A 27,141-nucleotide genomic window follows, 5' to 3' on the forward strand; every position below is an offset into this window, starting at 1 on the left:
TCAGTAAGAGGGACTCAAAGTTTACAAGTAACTTTTGGACACTTGTTTTTGAGAAGTTAGAAACTACTCTAAGTATGAGTTCCTCGGATCACGCACAATCCGATGGCAGTACAGAGAAGGTCAACCAGTTGGTTGAAGACATGCTTCGGGCATATGTATCTAAGAGGTAGTCTTCATGGGAAGATTATCTACCTATGATATAATTTGCTTATAACAGTGCAAAGCATTCGAGTACTGGTTACAGTCCTTTTATGCTTATGTACGGGTTTCAACCTAAGTCACCAGTTATGGTTGGGTTAAAAGGGATTCAAAATGATGCTGCTAAGAACTTCTTGCAAGACATGCAAGAAATGTTGCAGTTTGCCAAGAAGTCTATTAGAAGTGCCCAAGATCGGGACAGATTTTATGCTAATAGACATCGTTCACCTCGAGAGTTCTCTGAACGAACGATGGTATATTTACGAATTCCCAAGGAATCCAAGAGCCTAAGTACTGGTTTGGTTCCGAAATTATTCCCCAGATACTGTGGCCCATTCAAGGTCATTAAAAGAATTGGACCAGTTGCATATCGACTAGAATTGCCTCCTGATGTTAAAGTCCATCCAGTCTTTCATGTCAGTAGATTGAAAGAAGTCTTGGGTGCGGATGATCAACTTGTTTCTCCTCATGAGATAATAGAAGTTACAGATTTGACTTTTATTCCACACGAACCTGAGTGTATTCTTGAATTTCGTGACAGAAAGATTCGTAATCGATCTATCACGGAATACAAGATCAAGTGGAAGGATCGTGTTGAGGAGGATGCAACATGGGAGACATTACAAAACCTCCAGAGAACATTTTCGGGTTTTTTAGCGAACTCAGGAGTGAGTTCTTAGAGGAGGGGGAGTATGTCATGTGCACGGATTGGTATCTGACGTGTACTAGGTACACAAGACTAGCTCAGGTAACCTGGGGAGGTTTAGAGCTAGGCAGGCTTGATTCTCGGGTTGAGTGGCAAGGGTACGAACTATTTATAGGTCTTCGCTATTTTTGGCGCTTGGGGCTCGAGTCTATATAAGGGGCCCAGGGGGTTCAGTTCTCAGTGTGCCGATGGGAGCAAGTTTCGTTCCTAGGTGCTAGGTTTGATCCTGGATTGAGTCGCGGACGCGCGCCTGCATCTTAGCGTAGCCCAAGGCCCAGTAGCAGATCCCAGGCTTCACAGCGCCACCTGGTGGTATGGGACACCAGGCTGGTTTGGATCTGATTGGGAGTTCGTGCCAGCAGCTCAGCTCGTGGCTCGGAGGGGACATCTCTTGATTCGGGATCACATCCCGTAGATGTCATGGTTGGGTGGTGAGCAGCTTGCTCAGTTTCTCACGGTGCATATTGTGGGCTACATAAGTCAGAAAGAAAGAAAGAAAGAAGAAAATATTTTAATGTCCTCAGAAGACCTCACTGGCCTATGGGACAAAGTACACACCAAAAAGTTGCAAATACATTTGCATACCCAGAGAATTGAGGGAGCGCTCAAGGCAACTCAGCCCAAATTATTAGATGCATAACTAAGTACTAAATTCTATCTTAGAAAGCCGGATTGAATAACATCAGTTTAAGACTGAGAGTCTTTGGTTTTAGATTTGAAATCTTGAATCAAAGCTAGTCCATCCTGGTAGAACACCATTTACCCTCCTTGCGTGCTTCCTTCACTTTAGTGAGCTCAACGTGTCTTTGCTTGAGCTGGGTTGGAGTGAGCTCCTCAGATATCCAAATTCTTGTACCTTTCAGCTTGCGTGTCTGTCTGAGAATCTTGACTCTGGCTGCTCTCTCATTAAAGCATATCTGCGCTTGTGTTCCTTTTTGAGTAACACTGCATATGTCGCTGTCATCCCAATCAATTGTGGTATTTCTTTCTTGAGGCATTATATCCTATCTTCTGTAAAACCCTCCTCCCCATCTCCAATGCATCCATCTTGCAGCCCCCCAGTGAGCAATATCATCTTGTTTTGTGTATAAATCAGCTATATTAACTTTGGTGCTAACATTTGCAAAATCTCCTGCTTGATAGAACTTACTTGAGTTGCGATCATTTCCTTCACTGTGGCAACATTCTATCTATGGTCTTGGCATTGAATTGATCTATGGTCTTGTTATTGACTTGCATGGCCAAGGCAATAATTTTCAGAATGCAAACCAGGGGCAGCAAGCTATTCCCCAACCCTTAGTGCATCCATGATAGTGTTCCAGGCAATAGCTCGTCAAGCTGTGGACAATCTTGGAAACTATTCTGTTGGTTTTCAGCGTGGAATGCAAGGAACTATGCTTGGGGGTATGCAGCCCAGAATCATACTGTAATGTATGGAAATATTGGTATGCAGCCAGGAATGCAAAGTGGAATGCATGGCACTATAGGAGCTCCTATAGGAATTTGTGGTATGCAAGGAACTGGGGTTGGTATGGCAAACCCTCTTATGGGTAGTAGCAATGTGAGTCAGGGTGTGGGTAATGCTATGGATGCTCCATATTTGCAGCCACCTATTTATGATAATTTGACACCCAAAGGCAAGGTGAGGCAGTAGTGAAGTTTGAGACCTTTAATGGGGCACAAGATAGAGGCTGGAAGCTTTGACTTTTGTTAAACGGTTTGATGCAGCCTTTTCAGGAGGTAACTTCATTGAGTCTTCTAAGATGTGCAAGGGAGCCACCTTCCTGAAAGAGGATGCATTACAATGGTGGACAAATTTGTTAATTCAGAACAAAGCACCGTCTAGTTGGGTTCGATTTAAATAGATATTCTCAGCTGCTTGGCTTACAACCACATTTGAGGTGGTTGTAATGACAGCTTGGCATAAGTTGGATGCAGCAATTGCCATAACTTGGAAGGGTATAACAAGAAGTTTTGGTAGGCCTTGCCGCTCTGATCGAGTGTTGTATACAGGTTTCACTCCGACTTCGTACTCGCGTGTTTAGGTTTTGCTCCGACTCCTAGTCCAAATGCAAAACATATCGGAGAATGAAGCCTGCTCTAGATCCGCAAGAGCATGTTTATTACCTAGAGCTCGAAGTTTGAGAACACAAGCAATTTTGTTATAGATTTTGCTGCAGCATATCTTGAATATAACGCATGCAAGTGCAAGTTTTCACCTTCAAGAAAGAAGGGGTACTCATTTGAGTGCTTGGCTGGATCTTGGTTAGTGGTATTTGATAGAGATGACTTGCCCCATGCTGCTCAGATGCAGTCAATATTGGCATGTGGACTCAAGACTCTGGGTCAGCACATGCACTTTGGTTGCACGTGACTGATAGCTTTTGGGGGATGGCCATGTTTGTGCTATCTTTTTACTACAACAGTAACATTGATAGCTGACTCTTTTCAGCCTGAAGCAAATGAAGGTCAAACAGGATCTAGCATTTTCTTGTTTCATCCAATGCTCCCTCCTTGTTCTACCAAGACAGATTCAAACAAGTTGTTTGATTATTTTGTGTGGGACCATGCTTACATGACTGCTGTATTTGGGCAACTCCATAAGTTTCTCTATTCCCCCAACGTTCCATGGATCAAGAGTTCTCACATATGAGAAAACATAGGGCTCCAATGCTTGGATGCTAGTATACATGTCTTTCCGATGTCTTCCAAGGATCATGCCTGCTAGGAGCAGCTATAAGAGATGATTTTTAGTTCTTCACATTTGGTAAGGACAGCATAACCAGGGATGCAATGCAAAGATAGCTCATCGAAGCTACCATGTGGGGTATATGGCAAAGCAATTAATGCTTTACATGTGGAGAAAAGTGGACAAGAAAGCACGAGGGGTTCTGCAAAACAAAAACCATGGGACATCTAGAACTTATGTGATTATGGAGCTTTTTGACGATGAGCGTGCTAGGATGGATTACCACCCACATGGCCCTGCAGGTGCGTCAACAACCAAGGCAAAGGAATATGTCACATTTCCTTTTGGCCCTGGTGGCATGCTTGATGGAATGTCTTTTCTATAGCAGGGGGCCTTGATGCCCAGCCATCACCTGCAATTTTAGGACAAATTTGGTTTTTTGAGGAGGGATGGATTGTAATGAAGGCCAAGTTTGTGCCAAGTTGGTGAGGGTTAGGGCTAATTTGGCAAAACAAAGCACGGGTGTGCACTCCTTTCAAGCTGCTATACTCGAGTGTTGTAGGTTTTGCTCTGACTCCTAGTTCATATACAAAAACATATCATGCTCTAGATCCATAGGATCATGTTTATTACCTAGAGCTCGAAGTTTGAGAACTCAACCAATTTTGTTATAGATTTGGCTGCAGCATATTTTGAATATCAACGCGTGCACGTTCATGCATCACCTTAAAGAAAGAAAGGGTTCTCATTCGATTGCATGGATGAATCTTGGTCAGGTGCAGTCCATATGGCGTGCGGACTCAAGACTCTGGGTAACCACATGCACTTTGGTTGCACGTGGCGGATAGCTTTTGGGGAATGACCATGCTTGTGCTATCTTTTTACTGCAACAATAATTTTGACAGCTGACTCTTTTCAGCCTGAAGCAAATGGAGGTCAAACAGGATCTAGGATTTCCTTTTTTATCGATTGCTCCCTCCTTGTTTTACCAAGACAGGTTCAAACAATGTGTTTGATTATTTTTTTGTCAGGGGGTTGGCTTTTGGTGTATCCAGTGTCAAGGAAAGATTGTGGGACCATGCTTACATGAGTGCTGTATTTGGGCAGCTCCGTAAGTTTCTCTAACCTCTCAACATTCCATGGATGAAGAGTTCTCACATATGAGAATACTTGGATGCTAGCATACACGTCTTTCCGATGTCTTCCAAGGATGTTGTCTTTGCTGAATAATCTGCGAGAGACAAATCAAGCCTGCTAGGAGCAGCTATAATGAAGATGATTTTTAGTTCTTCACATTTGGTAAGCACAGCATAACCAGAGATGCAATGCAAAGACAGCTCATTGAAGCTACCATGTGGGATATATGGCAAAGCAATCAATGCTTCCCATGTGGAGAAAAGTGGACAACAAAGCACAATGGGGTGTGCAAAACAAAAACCATGGGACATCTAAAACTTATGTGATTGTGGAGCTTTGTGATGATGAGCGTGCTAGGATGGATTACCCCCCACATGGCCCGACAGGTACCTCAACAACCAAGGAAAAGGAATATATCACATTTCCTTCGGGCCCTGGCTTGATGGAATATGTTCTTTTTACAGCAGGGGGCCTTGGTTCCCAGCCATCACCCGATTTGAGGACAAATTTGTTTTTTTGAGGAGGGCTGGATTGTAATGAAGGCCAAGTTTGCTGCAAGTTAGTGAGGGTTAGGGCTAATTTCGCTAGGGGATGTTTAGGCCTAGAGGGAGACAAAAATGAGATATATTGGAGCGGACTATACAAGTCTACCTCCCCATTCTTTGTATGTACTTTTGATGTGACATCTAATCCTATCTGAAATCCTCCTTCCTCCTACTTGCTGCATACTCTCTCTCTCTCTCTCTCTCTCTCTCTCTCTCTCGCAGCCACTCCCCCCCCTCCCCCTCCCGTAGCTCCGCTCTGCCCCCCCCTCCCGTAGCTCCGCTCTGCCCCCCCCCTCCCGTAGCTCCACTCTGTCCCCCCCCTCCCGTAGCCTCTGCGCCACCCCCCCTCCCGTAGCCTCTGCCCCCCCCCCCCCCCCCCCAGCCTCTGCGCCACCCCCCGGTAGCCTCTGCCCCACCCCCTCCCGTAGCCTCTACGCCACCCCCCCCGCTCTCCCTCCCCCTCTTGCAGCCTCTCCCCGCTCCCCCTCTCTCCGCTGTGGGCCCCCCCCCCCCCCTACTGTAGCCTCTCCGCTCTTCCCCCCCCTCCCGTAGCCTCTGCGTCACCCCCCCCTCTCGTAGCCTCTCCGCCCCGCTCCCCCTCTCGCAGCCTCGGTAGGGACCTGCTGCCTACCCTCGATTGCACTTGGCCTGCTGCCCCGTGGTCTGAGGGCCCTTGTCTGCTGCAAGCCTTGGCTTGCCACTGGCCCTGCGCAGGCCTGCGCACCCCTACAGCAATGCTGAACAAGATGTGCCTCTGCAGGAAATCGTGCACCTGAACAAGTCCTACAATGGCCCACAAACCCCAACAGTCTCCGAAGCCAATTGTGGGAGAGATCACAAAGTGCATCTCCAGGAGTGGATTAGCAATTGACAGCCAACCAGTCCTGAAAACATCGGGTGTAATGGGCACCAATGCAGTTCTTTCTCCCGCAGCCATCATCTCTACTCCGACCATTGCCTCCCCCACTAGTATACCACTCAGCCTGCCCCCCACAGGAGAGGGTCACAGTTCCTCACCCCCCACACAGCTCCCTTCTGTCTCCACCACTCTTATGTCCCCCCTTCCCCTCAGCTAGCAGGGATACCCAAAGAGCAACGGATCTGTAGGCTATGCACGTTGGGGGAGGTCGAGACAGAGGAGCATTTGATATAGCCCATTGGATCCAGAGATCAAGGAGACCATGTCCCTCGCCACAACGCAAGACAGCTTGATAGACACAGATCCGAGATATTCTACAACCCACGGAGAGCCACTACGGTACTGGGTTTCAACTTCTGAGTCTCAGCTTTCAGCTTCAGTTTGTTTTTTGATTTTTTTTGTCTCATTGAGTTCTTTAGCTAGTGTAGTATTCAGCAAGGGCCCTAGCGTACCCTTTGCTTCAGCCCCTTGAGGCTTGTACGAGTTATTTTTCGCTTGGTGTACTCTCTCTCTCTCTCCCCCCTCCCCCCCCCCCTGAAATATCATCTCCCTCTTCCTCCCCCTTCCTCTCTCCCCCTTCCTCTCTTCTATCCCCTTCCTGTATTCTGTCCCTACCCCTTTTCTACAAAGTTTGTCTATCTTTGTTGCAATTATCTCCCGCTGAAAGGAAGTAGTTGCATTGTGCCATAGTGTGCCTGATCCTGATGAGAGTTGGGAGGCAAATCGGTAAATAGCCTTCTCAAGGTCATGGAAATAGTGCTTAAATATCTATTATTTTTTAGTGACCTCCTATTGAGTAATGCCACCTTGGTAAAGATTGTGACTCACCATAGATGACAACCCTTTTTTTGAGTAGGGAGACCTTGGAGACTGTGTTGTCCACTTGTCTGAATATTTGCTGGTTTGGCCCTTATATTGAGATTGCTGTAACTAACGGAAAAAAGGATTTGAGTGCTGTGGCGCTTTCCAATTCGTAGGACATCAGTTCTATTGGGGTCTTCGTTGCATTACTTGTGACCCTCAAAACTCTGTTGAAGCACTTAAGGCCTTTAAATCTCTAAGCATGCTTTCTTTTTGCATACCACCTCGCTTTATTGGGAGGATATCTTGGGTTTTTTTCTTATCGCTGTATGAATTTTGTGAAGGATGCTTTTTAGTAGCTCGACTTGAATCCCTATTTTATATTTTGCAGGAGATAGCTTGCTACATGGGCCTTGACCTTGGCAAAATAAACATCAAGCGTTTTGCAGATGGTGAAATCTATGTACAACTCCAAGAGAGCGTGAGAGGGTGTGATGTTTTCTTGGTGCAGCCAACGTGCCCCCCTGCAAATGAAAACCTGATGGAGCTTCTTGTAATGATAGACGCATGTCGGCGAGCTTCGGCTAAAACCATTACTGCAGTAATTCCATATTTTGGTTATGCAAGAGCAGATCGCAAGGTGATTCTAAGCTAAAGCCATTACTGCAGTTATTCCATTAATGTTATTAGAGCTAGGCAGTCACGAATGGCTTTTCTTTGCCCGTGAATAGCTGTTGGCGTTTGTAATGTAGCCCTTGATAAATTACTACGGTTTGGTTTACCACATTGCTGGGTCTGACAGGAGTGCTCTTATATTTCTGTTGATTGATAGTGAAAATGTGTGTATGCATAGTATTAGCTCAGCTAGGGGCAATGTCCTCTAGTTTTATCCTTTAGAAGATCAACAGACCTTAGTTCTTATGAGGAAGGGCCTAATGTCTAGCTGTTTCAAAGGGTGTGGTCAAAAGGAGCTCCTCTTGTTGTAATTAAGAACAGAAGAGACGGGTCGTTGTTGTTCTTGGGCTCTTGAGATACCAATAGACCTAATTCAGGCATGCACTTGCTCTTGTGCTGGAGTGCACGCCCTATTCTCTCATCTTTTATTGCATGCATGCACTCTGCATATTCTTCAATTCTCAATTCCTTTTTTGTGCAATTGTAAGGGTAAGACTCTTCCATAGATGCGATTGAAGGCATCTGAGCCTTAAACCTTTTCTTGTTACTTTCTCTTTGTGGTTTGCAGTCAAAGAAGATTATAACCAAACTGACGTTGCCATAGGGGATACTTTTATTTCACCCCCATGGTGGTACTCCCAGTTATCCTAGCCTGCTTGGCTTGATTACTGATTTGCTCTATATACCCTTCCCTTGCAAAATTCCTTTGGAAAACTGGTTTCTTTGGGTTCTCTCATTGAGATCCTTGTTGCACAAAATCACTTGTTCTGCCTCTTATGTCCTTGTAATTTATTGAAATAGCAAATTGCATCATCGAGTGTGGTCGCATACTTGCCTCTAACTTGTATGCCGATCCAATCGTTTAAATCTAAGTATAACTTTAACTTTGACAAAATTGTGGCAACGGATCACAGATTTTTAAAATAATCTCACGGAATTTGTCAGTATATGCTACTATGGATAAATTTATGTGTCTAAGATACCTATATTCATCTCAATCCTTAGCAGCTCCATCAATTGGTAAACTAGACTTTAGTTTAATATTCTCCCATTACGTGGAAGCTATACCATCTTTCAATTGTGTAAGCTTCCATCTATTTGCTGCCTCAATAATTATGTAAGTGGCTTCGCATATGTTCATGATATCATTATCCACTTCGCAAATGGATAAAGCCTCATCCCATTTATGAAGTGATCCCTCAATGATGTTTGAATTTCTTTTTGGTTCCATCAACCTTTTCTTTTTCCTCTCACGGATGATTCGGGGGAAACCGTCTGTACCACACCAATCATTCAGATGGAGTTTGGTGGTTCTCCACTCCAGCTAGATGCAGCCTTTCAGAACATTATTTATCTACACCGGGTTAGATCATATGGGGACTGCACATGAGGGAGACAGAGGTTGCCATGGTTGGCTCTCGATTCCTCCATGAGGTTGGCAGTAGAGGGAGACGAGCGATGCTAGTATGCACGGACTCACAGATGGTTTGTGAGACTAGGGTTCCACATCGATAGGATACCTCCTTTTCAGTACAGTTTAGATGCCCCTCCAGTACTCCCACCCGCCATCCCGATCGGGCCACACACCAACCAGGTCATTCGAGAGGATCTCCTGCAGCTACACACCTTCAGGACCTGGTTGGAGCCGAGGGAGCTTCCAGTGAAGCTGAGTTTCTACATAGATTACTGTCTTCGTATTTCAGAGGAGGGATTCATCACACCATCGGGGTACATTGAGCTTCATATGCCTCACTCACTACGGATCTCCATCGAACAGTTTTGGGTATCATCACACCGCCTCCGCATAGAGAGCGGCAGAGCAGAGGGGATTCCTAGGGAGCATCGCTTATGCATATTGTGCGATTGTCAGGAGGTCGAGTTGGAGGAGCATTTTATTTTTAGGTGCCCAGTGTACTACAAGATCCGAGGTCGCTACCACTGTCTCTTCAAAGACAGCTCCGGGCTCCTTTCCAGATTCCTCACCTACCCAGATCAGAGATGCCTCGCGGCCTTCATTCACGAGGGGGTTCGACACAGAGAGTACTTACTCAGGCGACGGGGCTTGGCCACGTCATCAGACACCTCTCAGAGCAGGATCACATAGTTCTTCCCATCGAGTGACATTGATCGTCCAGTCTCTAGCCGTAGACGTGACAGAGATCCCAACCCGACGACCGTAGCACGACACACGAGACATCAAGGGGACACACAGATCACTCTGGGAGACCTCTCGTCATTGTTTAGACTCGGGATACGTCCCACGGGAGTCACGGTGGCTTTGGTCTTGCGTCGAGCCTCGTCCAGGAGATTGAGACGCATAGCACTCCTTGACGGGCGCTAGTGTCCCATCACCGGCTATGCACCAGCCAGGGCATAGTCACATGAAAACGCGTTTCGTCTTGTCGAAACAGGACGAAACGTTTCGTGCCGAAACATTTCGAAACAATACGAAACGCTCCCAACGAAACGCGTGTTTCGCCTAAATCTCAAAATGGCGATTTTGCCCGTTTTTTTGTTTCTGCCCTTCGCGAATCGATTGCGATCCTCCCGCCTGATTTTGTTGCTAGTCCGCAGCCCGCTTCTGCTCCCTATGCTACCTACGGTGAGCGCTCACGTGAGCTTGTGGCTCGTGACGCTGCTCCGTTCGGCGTTGACGTGCAGGCTACTGCTCCGTTGACCTGCAGCCCAGCACTGCCGCTGCTCCTTTGACTTGCAGGCTGCTTGCAAGGCTCAAGCTAGCTGCTGCTAGCTACCACTAACACAAGGCCTGCAATCGACTCCCACGCTCTGACGCCATCAACGATCTACAGGCTGCAATCGAGATTCGACTCCCACCGGTGACCGTCCACGCCTAGGGCCTGCAGCCTGCTGCCATCGACAGTCCTGCCCACCATCCCCTTTGTTGCTGCTGTTTTTTGGTTCTGCTCAAGGAGCAGCACCTGGATCAAGGAGCAACAGCCCAATTTGCCCCAATTCTCTGTTTCTTCCCAAATTTCAAGGCCTTCTCCATCATGCCTCCTCGCAAGTCTCCCACTCAGCGTGATGTTTGGCAAGATTCAGTTCTCATTAGCAAATATGGTACTTCTGGCACAAAATGTGTGGTTTGCAAGTATTGTGGGGAAACAATTCGAGGAGCATCAAACCGGGTGAAGGCACATTACATTTGGGAGAGAGCTCAAGGAACACATGGCTGCACTCATGTTCCAGAAGGTATTTTTTTGGCCCATGGTGGATTGCCATCAAAGTTTGAAGAGGTCCGGTCATTGCTCCTTCTACCTTTGCCTTCGGAGATAATTGATGGGAAGGTGCAAGAAGCCAAGGAAAGTGAAGCGCTGAAAAGAGGGGCCTCTACTTCAACAAGAACCTCAGTTCAAGTGTCTTCTCAAAGTAATACTGGGGCTTCTTCCCAAGTTCATATCACCCCGGAGTCTTCTAACATTGCTGAGTCTTTACCCAATGTCAATGCAGATGAAGCTCCCTCGAATGTTGTGGCTTGTCCACATTCATCAAGCTTTGTTAGTGTTGCTGTGGGTCATGAGAGGATCCCAACATCCTCCCATATTCATCTCAAGGCTGCAACAACAAGAAAGAGGGGAAGAGACCTGCCAAGGCGCCAAATCACCCTTGATGCTAGCTTTGCTCCAAAGTTGAAGCAAGAGGCTCAAATAGCTGAGCATCGTTTCTTCTATCAATGCAACCTTGCTTTCAACATAGCTCGATGTCCAGCATACCAAAAGTTCCATCGTGCACTTGTGGCAGCAGCCGCAGCAGGAGCTACAGGTCTACAACCAGCAAATTGTGAGTCCTTGAGAACTACACACTTGACAAACCAAGTGAGGCAGATTCAAGAGGAGCTTGTGGGTTTGAGAGCTTGTTGGGAGCGATATGGTTGTAGCATCGTGTCAGATGGATGGAGTGACACTGTAAGTTATAAGTACAACCCTTCACTCTTGACTCTTGAGTCTTTGGTAAGATTTGTGGTGGCTGATTTTAGTATTAACAACAAATGTATGATTTACTTATGGATCTTGATTCTTGTGACTTGGCAATGTGGCCAGCGGCGGCGCCACATGATAAATATCTTGGTCTCATCTTGTGCTGGCACTACATTACTTCGTGTAGTTGATGCCTCCACCCCTGGCTTGAGTATCACTGGGGAATGGATTTATGGACACATTAAAAATGCCATTGAGGAGGTTGGGCCTCAAAATGTGGTCCAAATTATTACTGACAATGGCTCCAATTGTGCCAAGATGGGAGAATTGGTTGAGAGAGATTATAAAAGCATTGTTTGGACTCCATGTGCTTCTCACTCGATGGACTTGATGATGGAGGACATTGCCAAGTTGGATTGGGTGCAATCTACTCTTAATAAAGCAAGCCAAATCATCAAGTTCATAACAAGAAAGAGCATTGCATTAGCTCTTTTCAGAGCAGTATGCAAGTATGATCTTGTGAAGCCATCTAAGACAAGATTTGGCTATCTCTTTCTTGTTCTTCAAAGGTAAGTCAACATCCTTTTTTAGCTAGCCAATTGAGAGTTAATTTCAATTTTCAATTCTTAATACTTATGTATTCAAATTTTGATTCTTAACTTGTCCTAAACTTGTAGGATGACACAAACGAAAGATGCGCTTAGGCGTCTCGTTTGTAGTGAAGAGTGGGAAGCTTGGAGAGGAAGCCGCAAAGCAGAGGCATGTACAATCACTTCATACATCTTGGACAGTATGTTTTGGGAAGAAGCTGCAGCCATAAAGGCTGCCATTGCACCTTTGTACTTCATTTTAAGATTATTTGACCATGAGGGAAGTACAATGAGTCATCTTTATCACTACATGCAAAAGCTTAAAGAGAGTATGCTCAATTGTAGATCTCTCTCAAGTCATAGGTATGCAAACTCTTTAGTGATTCTATCATGACTCATGAGCTACTACATAGAATTTAGAGAATGTTTATTTATACATAGTATTGAAATTTAATATATTGCAATTTACAGGGTGGATGATCTTCGTGCCATATGGACAAAAAGATGGAACTGGTTTCATAAACCAATCCATATTGTTTCCTACATGGTGCATCCATTGTACAAGCAGGAAAGTCATTGGTCCGATATTGTTCTTATGAATGGATGGACATCCTATGTGGATACAGTTATCCCCTCTGAAGAGCAAGGAATGTGAGTACTAACTTCTAAGTATCTTGATTCTTAATTCTAGACTCTAGTATATTGTACGATCTATTAGCTTTTACTTGCAACCTCTTTTGACTCTGGCATGCATGCCTTTAAAGTCTACTTCATGAATCATTATCCTAATTCCTATCTAACACTAAAGCAATGTCCATGACTCAACTTATAGGATTGAAAGAGAGTCTGTCCTCTATGTTCATGACCGTAGCCAATTCAGGCGAGATGTGGCTATGAGTCTAGAGCAAAGGAAATTTGCTGTATCATGGTGGGAGATAAATGGGCGACTTACTCCCACTTTGCAAAGATTAGCTCTTCGAGTTTTATCACAGGATTGTACTAGTGGATCAGCTGAGCGCATATGGAGCATATGTGCGGACATCCATACTAAGAAAAGAAATAGGTAATCCAACTTATAAGTTATGAATGGTTGGATGCATTTCTTGAGTCTTGAGTCTTCTCCAATTTTACGAATCATGACTACTTAGAATCTAGATTCTAGATGCATTTTCAATCTTGTTTTAGTTCAAAATATTTACGTTTTATGTGATGTAATCATGTATTATGTTACAGATTGAGCACATCACAGCTTGATAGGTTGGTCTATGTAAATGCCAACCTTCGTCTCTTGGAGCGGTTCAAAGACAAAGAAAGTACCAGTGGGGCTGAAGGGGCTGAAGTGTTACATTGGAAGGTGAAAGAGGTTGATCCTGAAGTTCTAAGAAAGCTTGAGCAAGGCTTGGCTCGAGGGGAGAATATTGATATATCATTCATCCAAAGGCGCAGCGATGAGGATATAGCATATGATTTCCTTCGAGAGGATGAGGCACGCTTTCGACGTGTCACACGTTCGCAATCAAGGGTTATTGCACAAGCATCTACTAGTGCACCACCCTTGATTGCAAGCATTGGCACTTCATCTTCACCACGCTGTTATAGACGCCGACGAGATCGTGGTCGTACCCTTGCTACTAGTGGTCATAGTAGTGATTCCTTTGAGGAGATGGTAGCAAGGGTAGAGGAGGAAGAGAGTTCCGATGGCACAGAATCCACAGATGAAGATGCAGATAGTGATAGTGAACTTGGTAGAGAGAGTAGTGAGCACTGAGTAGTTTCAGATTATGATTTGTTATCACTCATGCTACTCATTTTTGGAACTTTGAAGTTTGAGCTTACAACTCGTCACTTTGGGAACTTATTATTTCATATGTCTATTTTGGGAACTTATATTTACTTGACATTTTGGAAAGTAATGACTCATATATCTAGATTCAAATTTCAATGAATCAATGATGTTCATATCTCTAGAGTCTAGATGCTAGAATCCAATGTCCAATGTCAATATGCTTTTAAGTTTTGACTCCATAAATATTAATTGGTCTAAATTTGAAACTTGAGAAAGGAGACTTGAATTTTGAATGTGTTTGTGTTTTGGATTACCTAGAGGCTAGACACTGGGTGTCTTGACTAAGGACTTGTCACTTGACACTTGTATTTCTCTTTGTTCACTCTAAACTTGAATATAACATGTCTTATCTGCCCCTATCCTTGTATTTATCAAGTATCATTTCGAAACCTATCCGTTTCGTCCGATGATTCGAAACGAAACGAAACAAAACCTGTCGAAACCTCGAAACAATGAAACGGACGAAACGTTTCTTGTGACTATGAGCCAGGGCGACATGACATACGGAGGATTCTGCTCCGCTCCAGTCCTTTTCTTTTCATTGTTACATCCAGATGTATTTGATTATGTATGATCAGACTTAGGATTCAGCACGGGTGATGATGCTCGTTTCAGTAGCTCCACCCTTACTGTGATTTGTATCGGTTTTCTTTCAGTCTCATAGACCCATCGGTCTTCCGAAGACTCTAATAAATTTCTTTTCTTTTCTTCTTCTTCTTCTTCTCTAGATTGCCCATCATTGAGTGCATGAATGACTTTGTGTAACTATTCCTAACCCTCATTAGCTTGCATCTGTTGAGAGTCAAAGGTTGTTGCAAGGCATCCTCTAGATTTCCGATCCTAATGCTTTGTCAGGGACTGAGTTTCACGGGCCATGGGGTGTGATACTTTTTGTATTGGCTCGATCCTATGGGATCCACATGAGAGGTTTCTCTTTCAGTTTCATTTCTTGATCATTGGATCTTTCGTTCTTTTTCCCAACTATTTTCTACATTGGAAAAACCTTTGAGGCTAAATCATAGTGCAAAGCAAAATACCAAACAGCTTCAAAACTAACTGTTACAAAGAGCAGGAGAGCTTCTTAAGGAGTCTAGATATGCGCTTGTGAACTACAAAATTGATGAAGATCTTTGCACCAACCAAATTACTTCTATGGAGACTTTTCCACAGCAAGGCCAATAAGAGAACCCATTGTAGCCCATTACACCGCATCATAATCATCACCAACATCCTCTTTACACAATAGGAAACACAACCCAATGATTTGGAAACCATTCATAATGAATTATGTGTTGCAATAGCTCATAGCCCTTTGAAGACTTCAAACACTATCGTAAAATTCACCACAGCCCAATAATTTGGGAGCCATTTCTAGTGAATTTGTGTCGAAATAGCTCATAGCTCTCTAAAGACCTCAAACAGTCTTTGATGTAGGTTGGTTTGTTCGTGTACAACATGTATTCTTAAAAGAAAGACTCTGCTGGAACATGAGTTAAGTTTTTCTTTAAAAAATAAAGGGGATGTTTGCTCTCATGCTGTCACTGTTTTACTCCAGACTCATGGCCGTGAATCGATTGCTGCAAAGCTTGTAGCAAACTTGATTACAGAAGCAGGGGCACATCGTGTGCTTGCTTGTGATTTGCACTCTGGACAATCAATGGGGTACTTTGACATCCCTGTGGACCATGTTTATGGCCAGGTTGGTGTAAATCTTTTAGCTAATGCACTGCTAGAAGTATTTCTACAACCTAAGTTGGGTTATGCTTCTTCTTTGAAGTGGTTTTTGGGTGGGTTTGACTAATCTTGCTTGCATCTAGCCTGTTATATTGGACTACCTTGCCAGCAAGATGATATCGTCACAGGATTTGGTTGTGGTCTCTCCTGATGTTGGTGGTGTTGCACGGGCTCGGGCCTTTGCAAAGAAGTTGTCTGATGCACCTCTTGCCATTGTGGATAAAAGGCGGCAGGGGCACAACATTGCAGAGGTATTGCTTCTGCTTAGCGGAGAGTTGGTTTACATTTGGTTTGCTTATGCAAATGTAATTTTTTAGTTGATTAGGAAGTGCATGGAATGCTAGTCAGTTTGGTTCTTAAATGTAAAAAAGGGGTGACTCTTATTTTTAAAGTATGATAGGGTGTTTATATATATATATATATATGTATCGATCGATTGATCTCTCTCTCTCTCTCTCTCTATATATATATATATATATATAGAGAGAGAGAGAGAGAGAGAGAGAGAGAGAGAGAGAGAGAGAGAGAGAGAGATACATGCATGTATGATGTTTTTTAAATTAGCTGTAGCTCCATAAGGATTCCTGCATTTAGACTTTCCAGAAGGCTCGTTTTTTCCCTTGCACCTGGTCCTTTCGGCAAGTAGCACCTTTTTGTAAAGAATTGTTTTGTGGTGCATTGATTATTGATTTTTAAGAGGCTGCAACTGGAATTCTAAATAGTTTTCCTGGCTTTATTCTAACCAGCTAGAGAGGGAGCCTGCTTGTGTATAGCTATCCAGGTATAAGAAGCGGCAGGTAGGATTGTAGCTGTGAGGTCTATTTTGAGATGAAGAAATTATACCAGGTTCTTTTTGCCAGGGAGAAGCCATGGTAAATGCCTCATGCATTTCTTTGCATTCTTGGTTGCCAGCTTTGGGCAGTGATTTATTTTTTAAAAAAATTCATAGGCTAAAATTAGGAAAAGGACAGAACAATATTTTATTGGCAAGCAAGTTCAAAAGCGAAGTCTTTATGAAGATCATCAGAAGCCTTACCTACCTCATGGATGACCCCCGCTTTGGGCCAGAATTGACTGGTTTGAGGCTGCCTGAAAGTGAGGGCTCGGGTAGGATTTGGCTATCACTCAGGGAAGCATGTATGTTGGCTTTTTAACTGAAAGAATTAGTGCTCATTGTCACCATCTGTGACTTGAGTCCATTCCTATGGACACTTCTGAAAGGGTTATACCCATTTGATGGGTCATCACTAGAGTAATGACCTTCATAAAGTGGCACAACCCTATGGAAGAGAGACACTTCCCTATAGAGAGAAACTTAACCTTATATGCTTACACTGAACACCCTTTCACACACTTCACAAAGGGTTACAATGTTATGTGCATCATACATACCTTGCTGAAGCCATCTTTGAAAATGCAGTGGTATCAGCCTCTGATCTCGTAGTATTCTGGGCACCTGAAAGCGAAATGCTTCCTTGACTCTCCTGGGTCACACAAGGTACAGATGCGGCCCTCTCTGGGTATCCCCTCCCCTTGACCACTCTCGAAATCTTCATAGAGTGGGGAGGGTGGGTCCATGCATATCCTGGTGGGTTGATGAAGGCCTCCTCTGAAATTCGTAGGTAGTGGTCTTTGTAGAAGCTGAGCTTCACAAGGAACTCCCGGGGTGCCAATCAAGTCCTGAATGTATGGAACTGTAGGAGATCATCTCAGATGACCTGGTTCACCTTGCTGTATGTGAGCAGGATAGATGGGGCCTCTATGGTGTATTAGAAGGGGGTTAGCTTGTCTATATCGCGGCCAAGGCTCTCAAACCATTTGCAAGTACGCGCATACCAACACCTGTGGTCCCCCTCTGCTGCTAGTGTCATGGAGAAATTGAGAGCTAATGTCACCTTGTGGTGCAAGATCGATACTGTCGAATGCAAAAGAGGTACGTGATGACCTGGAATACTGCATCGAGTTGTAGTAGTGGGGATGTCCCGAACTCAGCTAGAACTATCTGATGTGAAATAGAAGACTTACTGTGGATCATCCGTGAAAGCATAAGAACCTGAATGTGTTAGAATATGAAGCCAAGTTGACTCTGTTTGGTGTATTCTAGTGTGTTCTAGTGTGAGTTCTAGTCTAGTGTGTCCTATGGATGCCAAATGTCACATTGGGAGTTATCTCATATGCATAGGTGTTCATATGTGTGTGTGTGTGTGCTCCTGAACTTGTCTAGTGTCATATCAATCGAGTATCAAGCTACAAGCTCTTTGGTCTACATGTGAGTACTTTCATTGGTTTATTGCTTAATCATTTCATTTCCATTTCATTATGTCTTTCTTTGAGTATCATTATCTCTCTCTCTCTCTCTCTCTCTCTCTCTCTCTCTCTCCCCTTCTCCACCATGTGCCTTCATGTAGTAGTAGAGCCTCCCTTTCTATTTTCCCCTTCTTCTTGCTCTACCTAGAGGATGAGAGAAGCCCGCAAATGGAAGCTACCCTCTTCTCCAAGGTAGAGCTCCCTTCCCTTAGCCTCACCTTCGGGAGCTGATCTACATCGATTGCATCGGAATGCCTCTTCATCAACTACTCCTTCAGCCTCGCCATTAGCCTCGCTATTTGCTGCCCGTACAGCCAGCCGTATAGGCCGTACAGCCAGTTGTCACAGGGACGTGAATGTACCGTGACTAACTTTGGCTTAGGGGACTAGCCCAGGGGAAGCGACACTTCCCAGAAGTCCCTAGGTGCACACACTAGGCCTACATGCTAGGGACAAGGCAAGGTTTAGAGGGGTCATAAAGTTGGGCCCTAGGAAACCAATGTTTCATTGGTTAGAAGGGTTAGGATTTAAGTGTGAGGGGCAAACCAATGTCCCATTGGTTTTGTGGGGTTAGAGCTTTAATGAGGGGGCCCCGTGGCAGCCCCTCATGCACACCTACCCCCTTCCTCTCCCTCTAAGGCTAAGGTATGGATTTCTTTTGACGACGTTCATTTGACGCATGCTGAGGTGAAGGGTACGGTTTTTTTCTTCTGCTGGCATGCATCTCGAGATACCTTCAACGCTATTGTGCACCCCCTTTTTCCTGTTGTACAGCTTGTTCAGCTCCTCTCTCCTGCCCGTGATCCTCCTGCTGTCTGATTCCAGCTCATTATCTCTCTTCCTTCCCCTCTTCAAGCTGCATGGATCTGTTGCCCGTGGAGGTGTTCTGGATTGGATTGGAGTTCCTTGGAGCTGATCTAGAGCTGGATTGAAGTCGTTTGAAGCTGGTTTGAGTTCTCTTGTCACTATCCCTTTCACGTTGATTGCATTTGTGGATTTTGGAAGCTTATTATTGCTCCATTTGTTGTTGGAAGCCCCTCTTGGCCATTCAGGTAGTGATTGGGCACCCAGTCACAGAGGGTGTAACTAGATTGGGGTCAAAGGGGCAGTGTGTGGATTTTCTTTCTCTATTGTGGTCACTTGTTCAGTCTGAGATCTGTGTTGAAGCTTGGTCACCCTGAGAGGCTGGCCAGTGGGTTGTGGGATTGCCAGTGCTGGTTGAGCAAGTTGGATGCCTTGTGGAATGCTTGGACACCTTTATAGTTGGTCATGGACAATGGTGAATGCCTTAGCCTTGCCTTGGCACTTGGGTACTAGTGTGTGCACTAGGATGGAATGCAGGTTGTAGCCAAAGTTTGGCTTGGACAGTGGAATTGCCCGTGGGGCAGAGCACAAGGGTGAGCCCTTATTATACGTACCAATTTCATTCCTAAAGAAATAAATAAATATCAGAAGGGGCGCCAAGTGTTTGGGGCCAATGTGGTGTCTTATACTTGGTTTCATTGAACAGGGGCACTCTAGCCTCCATCTAGTTATTTCTTAAATTGTTTCTAAGTGGTATTGTTTGAAGTTAAGTGGTTGGAAATGATGCAATGTGGTTGTCAGTAATGAATATGCAATGCAAGTTATGGTCTACTGCCCTTTAGAAAACTGAAGGCCGGTTACACCAGCCTGTCCGTACAGCTGTACGGATTGTATGCACTGATGCGCCGTACAACAGGCTGCCAATCCGCTGCACCAGCCCTCCGTAGCTGTCCGTACAGCCGTACCAGCCCTCCGTAGTGCTCCATCCGCACCAAGAAGCCTCGAAATGCGTGCCATTGCTGTCCATTCTCTCCTCCTCCACATGAGCTAGTGAGCTGAGCTATCCTCATTCTTTTGCTGCTCCATCTCTCTCATTATGACGTCTCTATCCTCCTCTTTACTCGTAGAAAAGTTAAAGGGCCAAGGCTTTCCTACTTGGTAGACGAAGGTGCAGTTGCTTCTCATGAAGGAAGGAATATGGGATGTCATTGCAACTGATGACATTCCAACGGATCAACAACTTCTTAAATTTTGGAAGCAGCAGAATGACAAAGCTATTGCTCTTATTGGGCTATGCTTGGCAGATTCTCTCATTCATCACGTTGACTTCAAATCCAAAGCTGGGGAGGTCGGGCACAAATTGGAGAGCCTATTTGGTAACAAGGTTACTAACTCCAAAGTTTTCCTGAAATTGAAGTTTTATGAGCTGAAAATGGAAGAAAATGAAGAGCTAGGTGATCATCTTCCCAAATTTCACTCTTTCATTCAATAATTGTTAAGTTTGAATTGCCCTCTAGATGATGAGGACAAGATGGCTGTCCTAATCAAAAGTATGCAAGGTATTTCTCGCTTTGAGCAAACCATTGAGGTTCTATGGGAGGTTCTACGACTTGCAGCTACTACATTTGAGGATTTGGTTGCTCTTCTTATTGAGAAAGATTGCCGGAACAAGCGAAAGGAATCTACTTCTACATTCGGCATTGAAGAAGCTCTTATTTCTACGAGCAAATGGCAAGCCAATAAGAATATCATATGCAGATATTGCAAACGGAAGGGTCACATTGAAGCATATTGCTTCAAGAAGAAGGAGAAAGAACAAGTACGACACCATGCTAATCTTGTTCTGCTAATCTTGTTCTGCTGAAACAACAGAGGAGATTCCAGATCTCGACCATGCACTCACTGCCCTTGTCACCCTCGTTGAGTTTGACAACCCATATGTATTCTGATTTCTCTTATGAAATAAAGGTTCTCTGCCTTGAGTAGTCCCTCTAAAATGAATGTTTGAAGAGTCAATAAAGGTCCTCTGCCTTGGATAGTCCTCCTAAAATGATGTATTTCTTTTATATTTATGGTGTGTGGCTCCATGTTCCTAGTTAGTCCTTGGAGTCAAGAGGGGGATGTACTGTGGGAGCCATGTATTGGCATTGATAAGGTCTAGTTATTAGGCCTGGCATATGAGTTCCAAGATGTTGGTGCATTGGTCTTCTAGACCTCTGGGTTGTTCATGCATCCATGCTGAAACATGAGTCTCTGAGTCATGTTTGGGACATAAAGCCATGTGAGTGCTTAGTCCGACCTCTGAACCATGATCAGACTTCAGCCTTTGAGTTAGCATGGAAGCCATGTCTAGTTCAGACATTGCACAGTTTAGTAGTCTTGTCACTGTCATGTTCTGTCCTTGGTTCCATTCCAGTAGTCTCTCACCTTGCCTTCATGGGGGGGTGTTAGAATATGAAGCCAAGTTGAGTCAGTTTGGTGTGTCCTAGTGTGTTCTAGTGTGAGTTTTAGTCTAGTGTCTCCTATGGATGCCACGTGTCACATTGGGAGTTATCCCATATGCATAGGTGTTTATATATGTGTGTGTGTGTGCTCGTATATAAGAGCTGTACTTGTCTAGTATCATATCAATCAAGTATCAAGCTACAACCTCTTTGGTCTACATCTGAGTACTTTCATTTGTTCACTGCTTAGTCATTTCATTTCCATTTCATTATGTCTTTCTTTGAGTATCATTATCTCTCTCCCTAGCCTATTCTCTCTCTCTCTCTCTCTCTGTCTGTCTGTCTGTCTGTCTCTGTCTCTGTCTCTCTCTCTCTCTCTCTCTCTCTCCCCTTCTCCACCATGTGCCTTCAGAATCCTCTCAACTTGAGCCCATTCCGTCTTTGATAGGTCAGGTAGCCAACAAGGGCTCCATAAATACCTGCGGGACGAACCAGAGAGTCGAAGAGAAGAGACTTGGTCTGAGGGTCTTGGAAGTGAGAATGAAAGCACTATTGCTCGAGCATATCGCCTGCTCTGTTGGACGTGTAGTGCTGGTCGCATTGTAAAGATCGGGCCGGAGACCCAGGTATGTGTAGGATGCAACCACCTCCATTGGTAACCCATCTAAGGTAAAATCCTCTCTATGCATGGCTGCTCGGGATACGTTGAATTCAAATCACGACCTTGGGTTGGCCTTCAAGTGATGTGTCTCACAAAAAGTATGTAGCACGTCTAGTTGTTGCTGGAGTCCTTCTGTTGAAGAAGATGATAGGACCATATCATCTACGTATAGAAGTATCTTAAGCAATGATCCAGCTAGAGAGCAACCAGTCTCTCCTAGGATTCCGAGCTTATCTATGCAGTCCAAACAAGGTTGGTGATAAAGGACAACTTGTTTGACCCCGATGGTGCTCATGATATCCTCTCTCCATCTTGTTGGAATTATTGCCATAATTCATGGCAGTGACCAATGTATAGTAAATAAGTGGGTTAGGCATTAGAGGTTTTTTCCCCTAACCATAGTTAGGATCCCTAACTACGGTTAGTGGATAGGTTAAGGTTTTGTCACTTTGACAAGGATGACCACTATCAGATCAGTTATTCCTTGCTATGGCTGCACATTTTGATTGGAATGTTCATCATTTGGATATAAAAACAACTTTTCTTAATAGAGACTTGTTGGAAGAGGCTTGTGTCAAACAATCTCCTGGCTTTGAAATTTTGGGTAATGCACATAAAGTTTGCAAGCTGAATAAAGCTTTGTATGGGCTGAAACAAGCTTGCCCCACGTGCATGGTACTCCAAGATTGATGTCTTTCTTACGAGTAAGGGGCTTCATAATAGTCCAACTAAAAGTACCCTATATATCAAGAAGGATGGGGGGGATATTTTGGTCATCATTTTTTATGTAGATGACATGCTGCTCACAGGGTCACATGAAGAAAAAATTGCAGATTTGAAAGCTGAATTGAAAGCTACATTTGACATGTCAGATTTGGGCATGTTACATTTTTATTTGGGGATCCAGTTTATACAAGAGAGACGTGGCATTATTATGTCTCAATCCAAGTATGTGCAAAAGCTCTTGGATCCGTTCAACATGCAAGATTGCAAGCCTACAACCACTCCCATGGAGCCAGGGTTGAAGCTTACTATGTATGATGCAGGTGAATCAGTAGATGCCACACTCTACATCCAGGCTATTGGATGCCTCATTTATTTGTGCAATACATGGCTCGATATTCAGTTTGCAGTATCACAGGTGAGCAGGTATATGCATAGCCCAAAGACAGCACATTGGCAAGCTGTAAAACACATCTTCCGTTACTTGCAAGGCAAAAAGTCTTACGGCTTGATGTTTCCCAGGGAGGGTGAATTGCAAATGCATGCTTACAGTGACTCAGATTGGGCTGGAGATTATGACACTAGGCAATCCACAAGTGGTAATTGTTTCTTTTTGGAACATGCTTGCATTTTTTGGCTCAGTAAGAAACAATCTACTGTGGCTGCTTCCTCATGTGAAGCTGAGTAGAGGGCAGCTTTCACAGTAACAATTGAGTGTGTATGGCTACGTCGCTTATTTGCTGATCTTCATCTATCATTGGAGGGTCCTTCTCCAATTCTCACTGATAGTTAGAGTGTCATAGTAGTTGCAAAGAATCCCGTGTTTCATGCTCGCACAAAGCACATTGAGGTTCATTATCATTATGTCAGAGAGAAGTTACATGTAGGGTAGATTAGTATGATCTATGTCTCCACACATGGCAATGTTGCAGACATCTTCACCAAAGCACATCCACGTGAGAAGTTTGAGGCATTTCGCAATGCCTTGAACTTATCTCCTTTTGGTGATTGATCCTTTCCTTGTACATCATCACATCGACACTCCAGGGGGGTGTTGGAATTATCGCCATAATTCATGGCAGTGACCAATGTATAGTCAATAAGTGGGTTAGGGCACTTTTTGCTCATTAGAGGTTTTTTCCCCTAACCACAGCTAGGATCCCTAATTACGGCTAGTGGATAGGTTAAGGTTTTGTCACTTAGACAAAACCTTCACCACTTGTATGTTTTCCCTTATCTCTTCTATTCAGTACGATTGTGGCTCCCTCTCCATTGCTCTTTGTCTTTCACATCTTGCACCAGTCCGAACCCTTACGGAGACTCTCTTGATCGTATCCAACTCTTGTAGGTGCTTGATGAGTCGGGCTCTCGGTATTGCATCAAAGGCCTTGCAAAAATCCATAAAGCAATAATATATCCTTTGTCTTTGTGCCTTGGCCTCCTCAATGATTCCCCTAAGTGTGAGTATATGGTCCATGGTAATGTGATCTACCTGGAAGCTTGCCTGCCCCATGACTTTGAATCCTCGAAGCTCTGCAACCAGGCTAATGTTTGCATTAGTTACTAATTGTGGACATATCATGTCCAATCATAATGATTCTGTAGTTTTCAGGACTCGTGGGATCTCCTGCCTTGTGTATGGGGGTGATGGTGTAAAGGGTCCAGGTGTGTGGGAAGCCTGTGCAAACTGCTTCATTGGACGAGCTTTGCTAGGATCGGGTCCAAGGTATCTATCCCATATGCAATGAATATAGTGCATAGGTCCCCATGATCTTTTTCTCGGCCATTGTGAAGCTTCTGAGCTGCACTACCTTCTGCTATGAAAAGCATGCATGAAGTGGGACACGGTACATGTGAGAGGTCAGGTGCTAACTAATAAGGAACATCGTACAATGTGGCGCGTAGGAGTGCCAAGTTTTGGTATCTGTGAGAGGGGAAGGGGCTCTCCGTTTGCAGAACCTTCGTTAGAAGTCTTTAGAATTGTTACTGAACAGAATGTTTAGTATCTCCTCTTCGTTTCGGCGGACGAAAGGTTGCTTCTTTTGGCGAACCAAATTGGTACTCACGTATCGTCTTTACTTCTCGTGGAAGATGGTGCTTGGCTTTGAGTCGGAGTTGTCGGCATAAAGGCTTACACTGAAGTCTTCATCTAAGTGGATCTTTGGGTGGGCACGCAAAGCTGAGCGTCTGCGTGGGCCTGGGCATCTCTAAAGCTAATGATGAGAGGTTGCTTGTGTTTGGGGTCCCTCCCAATAACGTCAGGCTCCTCTATCCCGTGCACCTGAACCCCAACGGTGAAAGTCACATACTCGATCGTGTCATCTACGGGGGCTGTAGTTGTTCAAGGTGTCCCAGGTACTCTAACATTGAGAGCCTTACTGGCCCTTTGCTACTGCTCCAATGCAATGGCTGACTGCATGGTGGCTATGTGTGCCTCAACGGCCTCTACTGCTGGTCCACAGTGTGGAGCTGTGACTGCGGCTACCATCTCCCTCCGGAGCCGTGCTTTTCCTGGCTCAGGTTGTGGATGAGATGGTCCTGCTCTGCCTCTCATGTGCGGAGGCGATGTATCTCCAAGAGAACATGGTCCTAGGAATCTGACGGGATTGTGTGGCGTGAAAGGGGGCTCGATGACGGGGGTTGGAAGCGAGGCATGGTGAGGGCACACCTGGAGTGTGGGAGTGGGAGGAGGCCGTCTGGAAATGCCACAAAATCTTTTGTTTTCACAATGTCGAGTTTTAAGGAAGGCAGCAAATTATTATCTCCAGTGTCAGTGTGCAAATAACTGTCTAATGAAGTGCTGTTTTGCATTTGAAGAATCCACAAGGGATAGGAACTTGTGAGGGCTGATGCTTTGTAATGATTGATAGGTGATGAATCTTATTGGAGATGTTAAAGGGAAAGTTGCAGTTATGGTGGATGACATGATAGACACAGCTGGTAAGATAAGTTGGTCATTTCGGATTCGCACTGAGATAATCTGTCAACAAGTCCGCATGAATTATTTGTTGTATTCTTGCACCAAATTGATGATGGCATGCCATGCACCTCTTCTAATTACAATATTCAGATTCACTCTTTTGACAAATTTCCTTAAATTCTATGCTGTCTCCTACATTTTTTTTTTCAGGGACAATTACAAATGGAGCAGCTCTTCTCCACCAGGAAGGTGCTCGTGAAGTTTATGCCTGCAGTACACATGCAGTTTTCAGGTTGGTCTTACTATTTACATTGGTCTCATAAAAAGTTGGAATACCTTGTTTTTTGTTCACAATTGTGATGTATCATACTCTTTCTTGATGATTACAGTCCACCTGCCATTGAAAGATTATCTGGGGGACTTTTCCAGGAAGTCATTATCACAAATACCATACCTGTAAAAGAAAAAAATTACTTTCCACAATTGACAGTGTTGTCAGTGGCAAATCTTCTTGGAGAAACCATCTGGCGCGTTCACGATGATTGCTCTGTGAGTAGCATTTTCCAATGACGTAGACTGAACAGACGGTGCAGAAGCTTCCTCAGTCCAGAAGTTACTGGAAAAAGTTTTGTAGAGCTTTGGTTTTCAACTTCTTGTGGTGTACGAGATTTTGTGTTTATTTCACAATCTTGTGAATTGCGGCTGTTTTGGAAATTCAAGGACATTCTAAAGGAGGTTGAGAGCCTAATTTAGTAAAATTACATGTGTAAGCTTATTGCAAGTTTGTTCGTACGTGGCAATGGATACATCTTGCGTTGGCACTGAGTTACAATACTTGCGTTTCCAATGCGGTGTTTGTCAGGCTGGTTCTGAACGGCATTCGAGCCTCGGCATTGATTAAAGTGGAATCAGTATGTTGTTCTGGGTACCTACGGAGAGTACTTGCCTGGTCAGATGTTGGCTTCCTTCCCTTAGGGGAATTCTCTTTTCCTTGGCATGGCCACTTTGGGACTCGTAGAGCTGTATGCTGCATGATGATCTATTTACTTGATCTGTACACAAAGCTGAATGTAAAATTTTTCAAGGCTTTTTTTTGCAACTCCCAGGAACTTCAGATGATAAAATTCTATATGGTGCTGCTTTAAAAAAGTGGAGTCTGTCCAACCTTGAGAGGTGTCTTTGTACAAAACAGTGCTTCGTTAAAAGACTCTAAACGGCTGTGTTTCTATGTTTGAGAATTAAATTCGGTTTTTTATTTATGCTGGAACTCCATGCCTCCTTCTAGCTAGGTTCACAAAGAGAGCATGAGTCGTCAAATTCTAGTCCTGTGGATCCACTAGTTCTGCACATGCCCTTGCAGAGCTCCTTTTCTGGACTATTTATTGTTATAACTTGCATTGTTTTGTATCAAAAGGTAAGTAGTTATGTCACGTATATTTTAGTTTTCTTTCTCTTTGTTCCTCTTTTTTTTTCTGCAATTGTTTGTCCAATTATATCAGGTACATGT

The 27,141-nt window shown here is 44.3% G+C and overlaps 2 protein-coding genes across 4 annotated transcripts in view; both read left to right on the top strand.

Moving 5' to 3' along the window:
• LOC147897279 (ribose-phosphate pyrophosphokinase 5, chloroplastic) overlaps window positions 1–26,926 on the top strand; it is a 42,048-nt gene extending 15,122 nt beyond the window's left edge. The window contains exons 4-10 of one of the 3 annotated variants that reach the window (XM_087380360.1): window positions 7,387–7,635; window positions 15,597–15,740; window positions 15,859–16,026; window positions 25,585–25,654; window positions 25,845–25,926; window positions 26,024–26,183; window positions 26,497–26,918. In XM_087380360.1, coding sequence (XP_087236486.1) covers window positions 7,387–7,635; window positions 15,597–15,740; window positions 15,859–16,026; window positions 25,585–25,654; window positions 25,845–25,926; window positions 26,024–26,183; window positions 26,497–26,535 — 912 coding nt within the window. In that variant the 3' untranslated portion in view covers window positions 26,536–26,918. Of the gene's footprint in view, window positions 1–7,386; window positions 7,636–15,596; window positions 15,741–15,858; window positions 16,027–25,584; window positions 25,655–25,844; window positions 25,927–26,023 lie in introns of all 3 variants that reach the window. The other 2 variants (XM_087380362.1, XM_087380361.1) reach the window with 2 other exon arrangements.
• Window positions 12,284–13,963, top strand: LOC147897280 (uncharacterized). Its single transcript, XM_087380820.1, has 4 exons — window positions 12,284–12,558; window positions 12,667–12,846; window positions 13,028–13,258; window positions 13,429–13,963. Exons 1-4 carry the CDS (start codon window positions 12,284–12,286, stop codon window positions 13,961–13,963), a joined length of 1,221 nt encoding a protein of 406 aa, XP_087236946.1.
• Window positions 26,927–27,141: the final 215 nt, after the last annotated feature.

This window comes from Dipteris shenzhenensis, chromosome 10 (genome assembly GCF_047967505.1).
Source record: "Dipteris shenzhenensis isolate YYH24624 ecotype China chromosome 10, Dip_SZ_1.0, whole genome shotgun sequence".
Lineage (NCBI taxonomy): Eukaryota > Viridiplantae > Streptophyta > Polypodiopsida > Gleicheniales > Dipteridaceae > Dipteris > Dipteris shenzhenensis.

Excerpts from the sequence above, each read along its gene's own strand:
- LOC147897280 (XM_087380820.1), top strand. The coding sequence starts at position 12,284 with ATGACACAAACGAAAGATGCGCTTAGGCGTCTCGTTTGTAGTGAAGAG. Across the intron at positions 12,559-12,666 it reads AGATCTCTCTCAAGTCATAG|GGTGGATGATCTTCGTGCCA; the intron begins GTATGCAAACTC and ends TGCAATTTACAG. Across the intron at positions 12,847-13,027 it reads CCCTCTGAAGAGCAAGGAAT|GATTGAAAGAGAGTCTGTCC; the intron begins GTGAGTACTAAC and ends CTCAACTTATAG.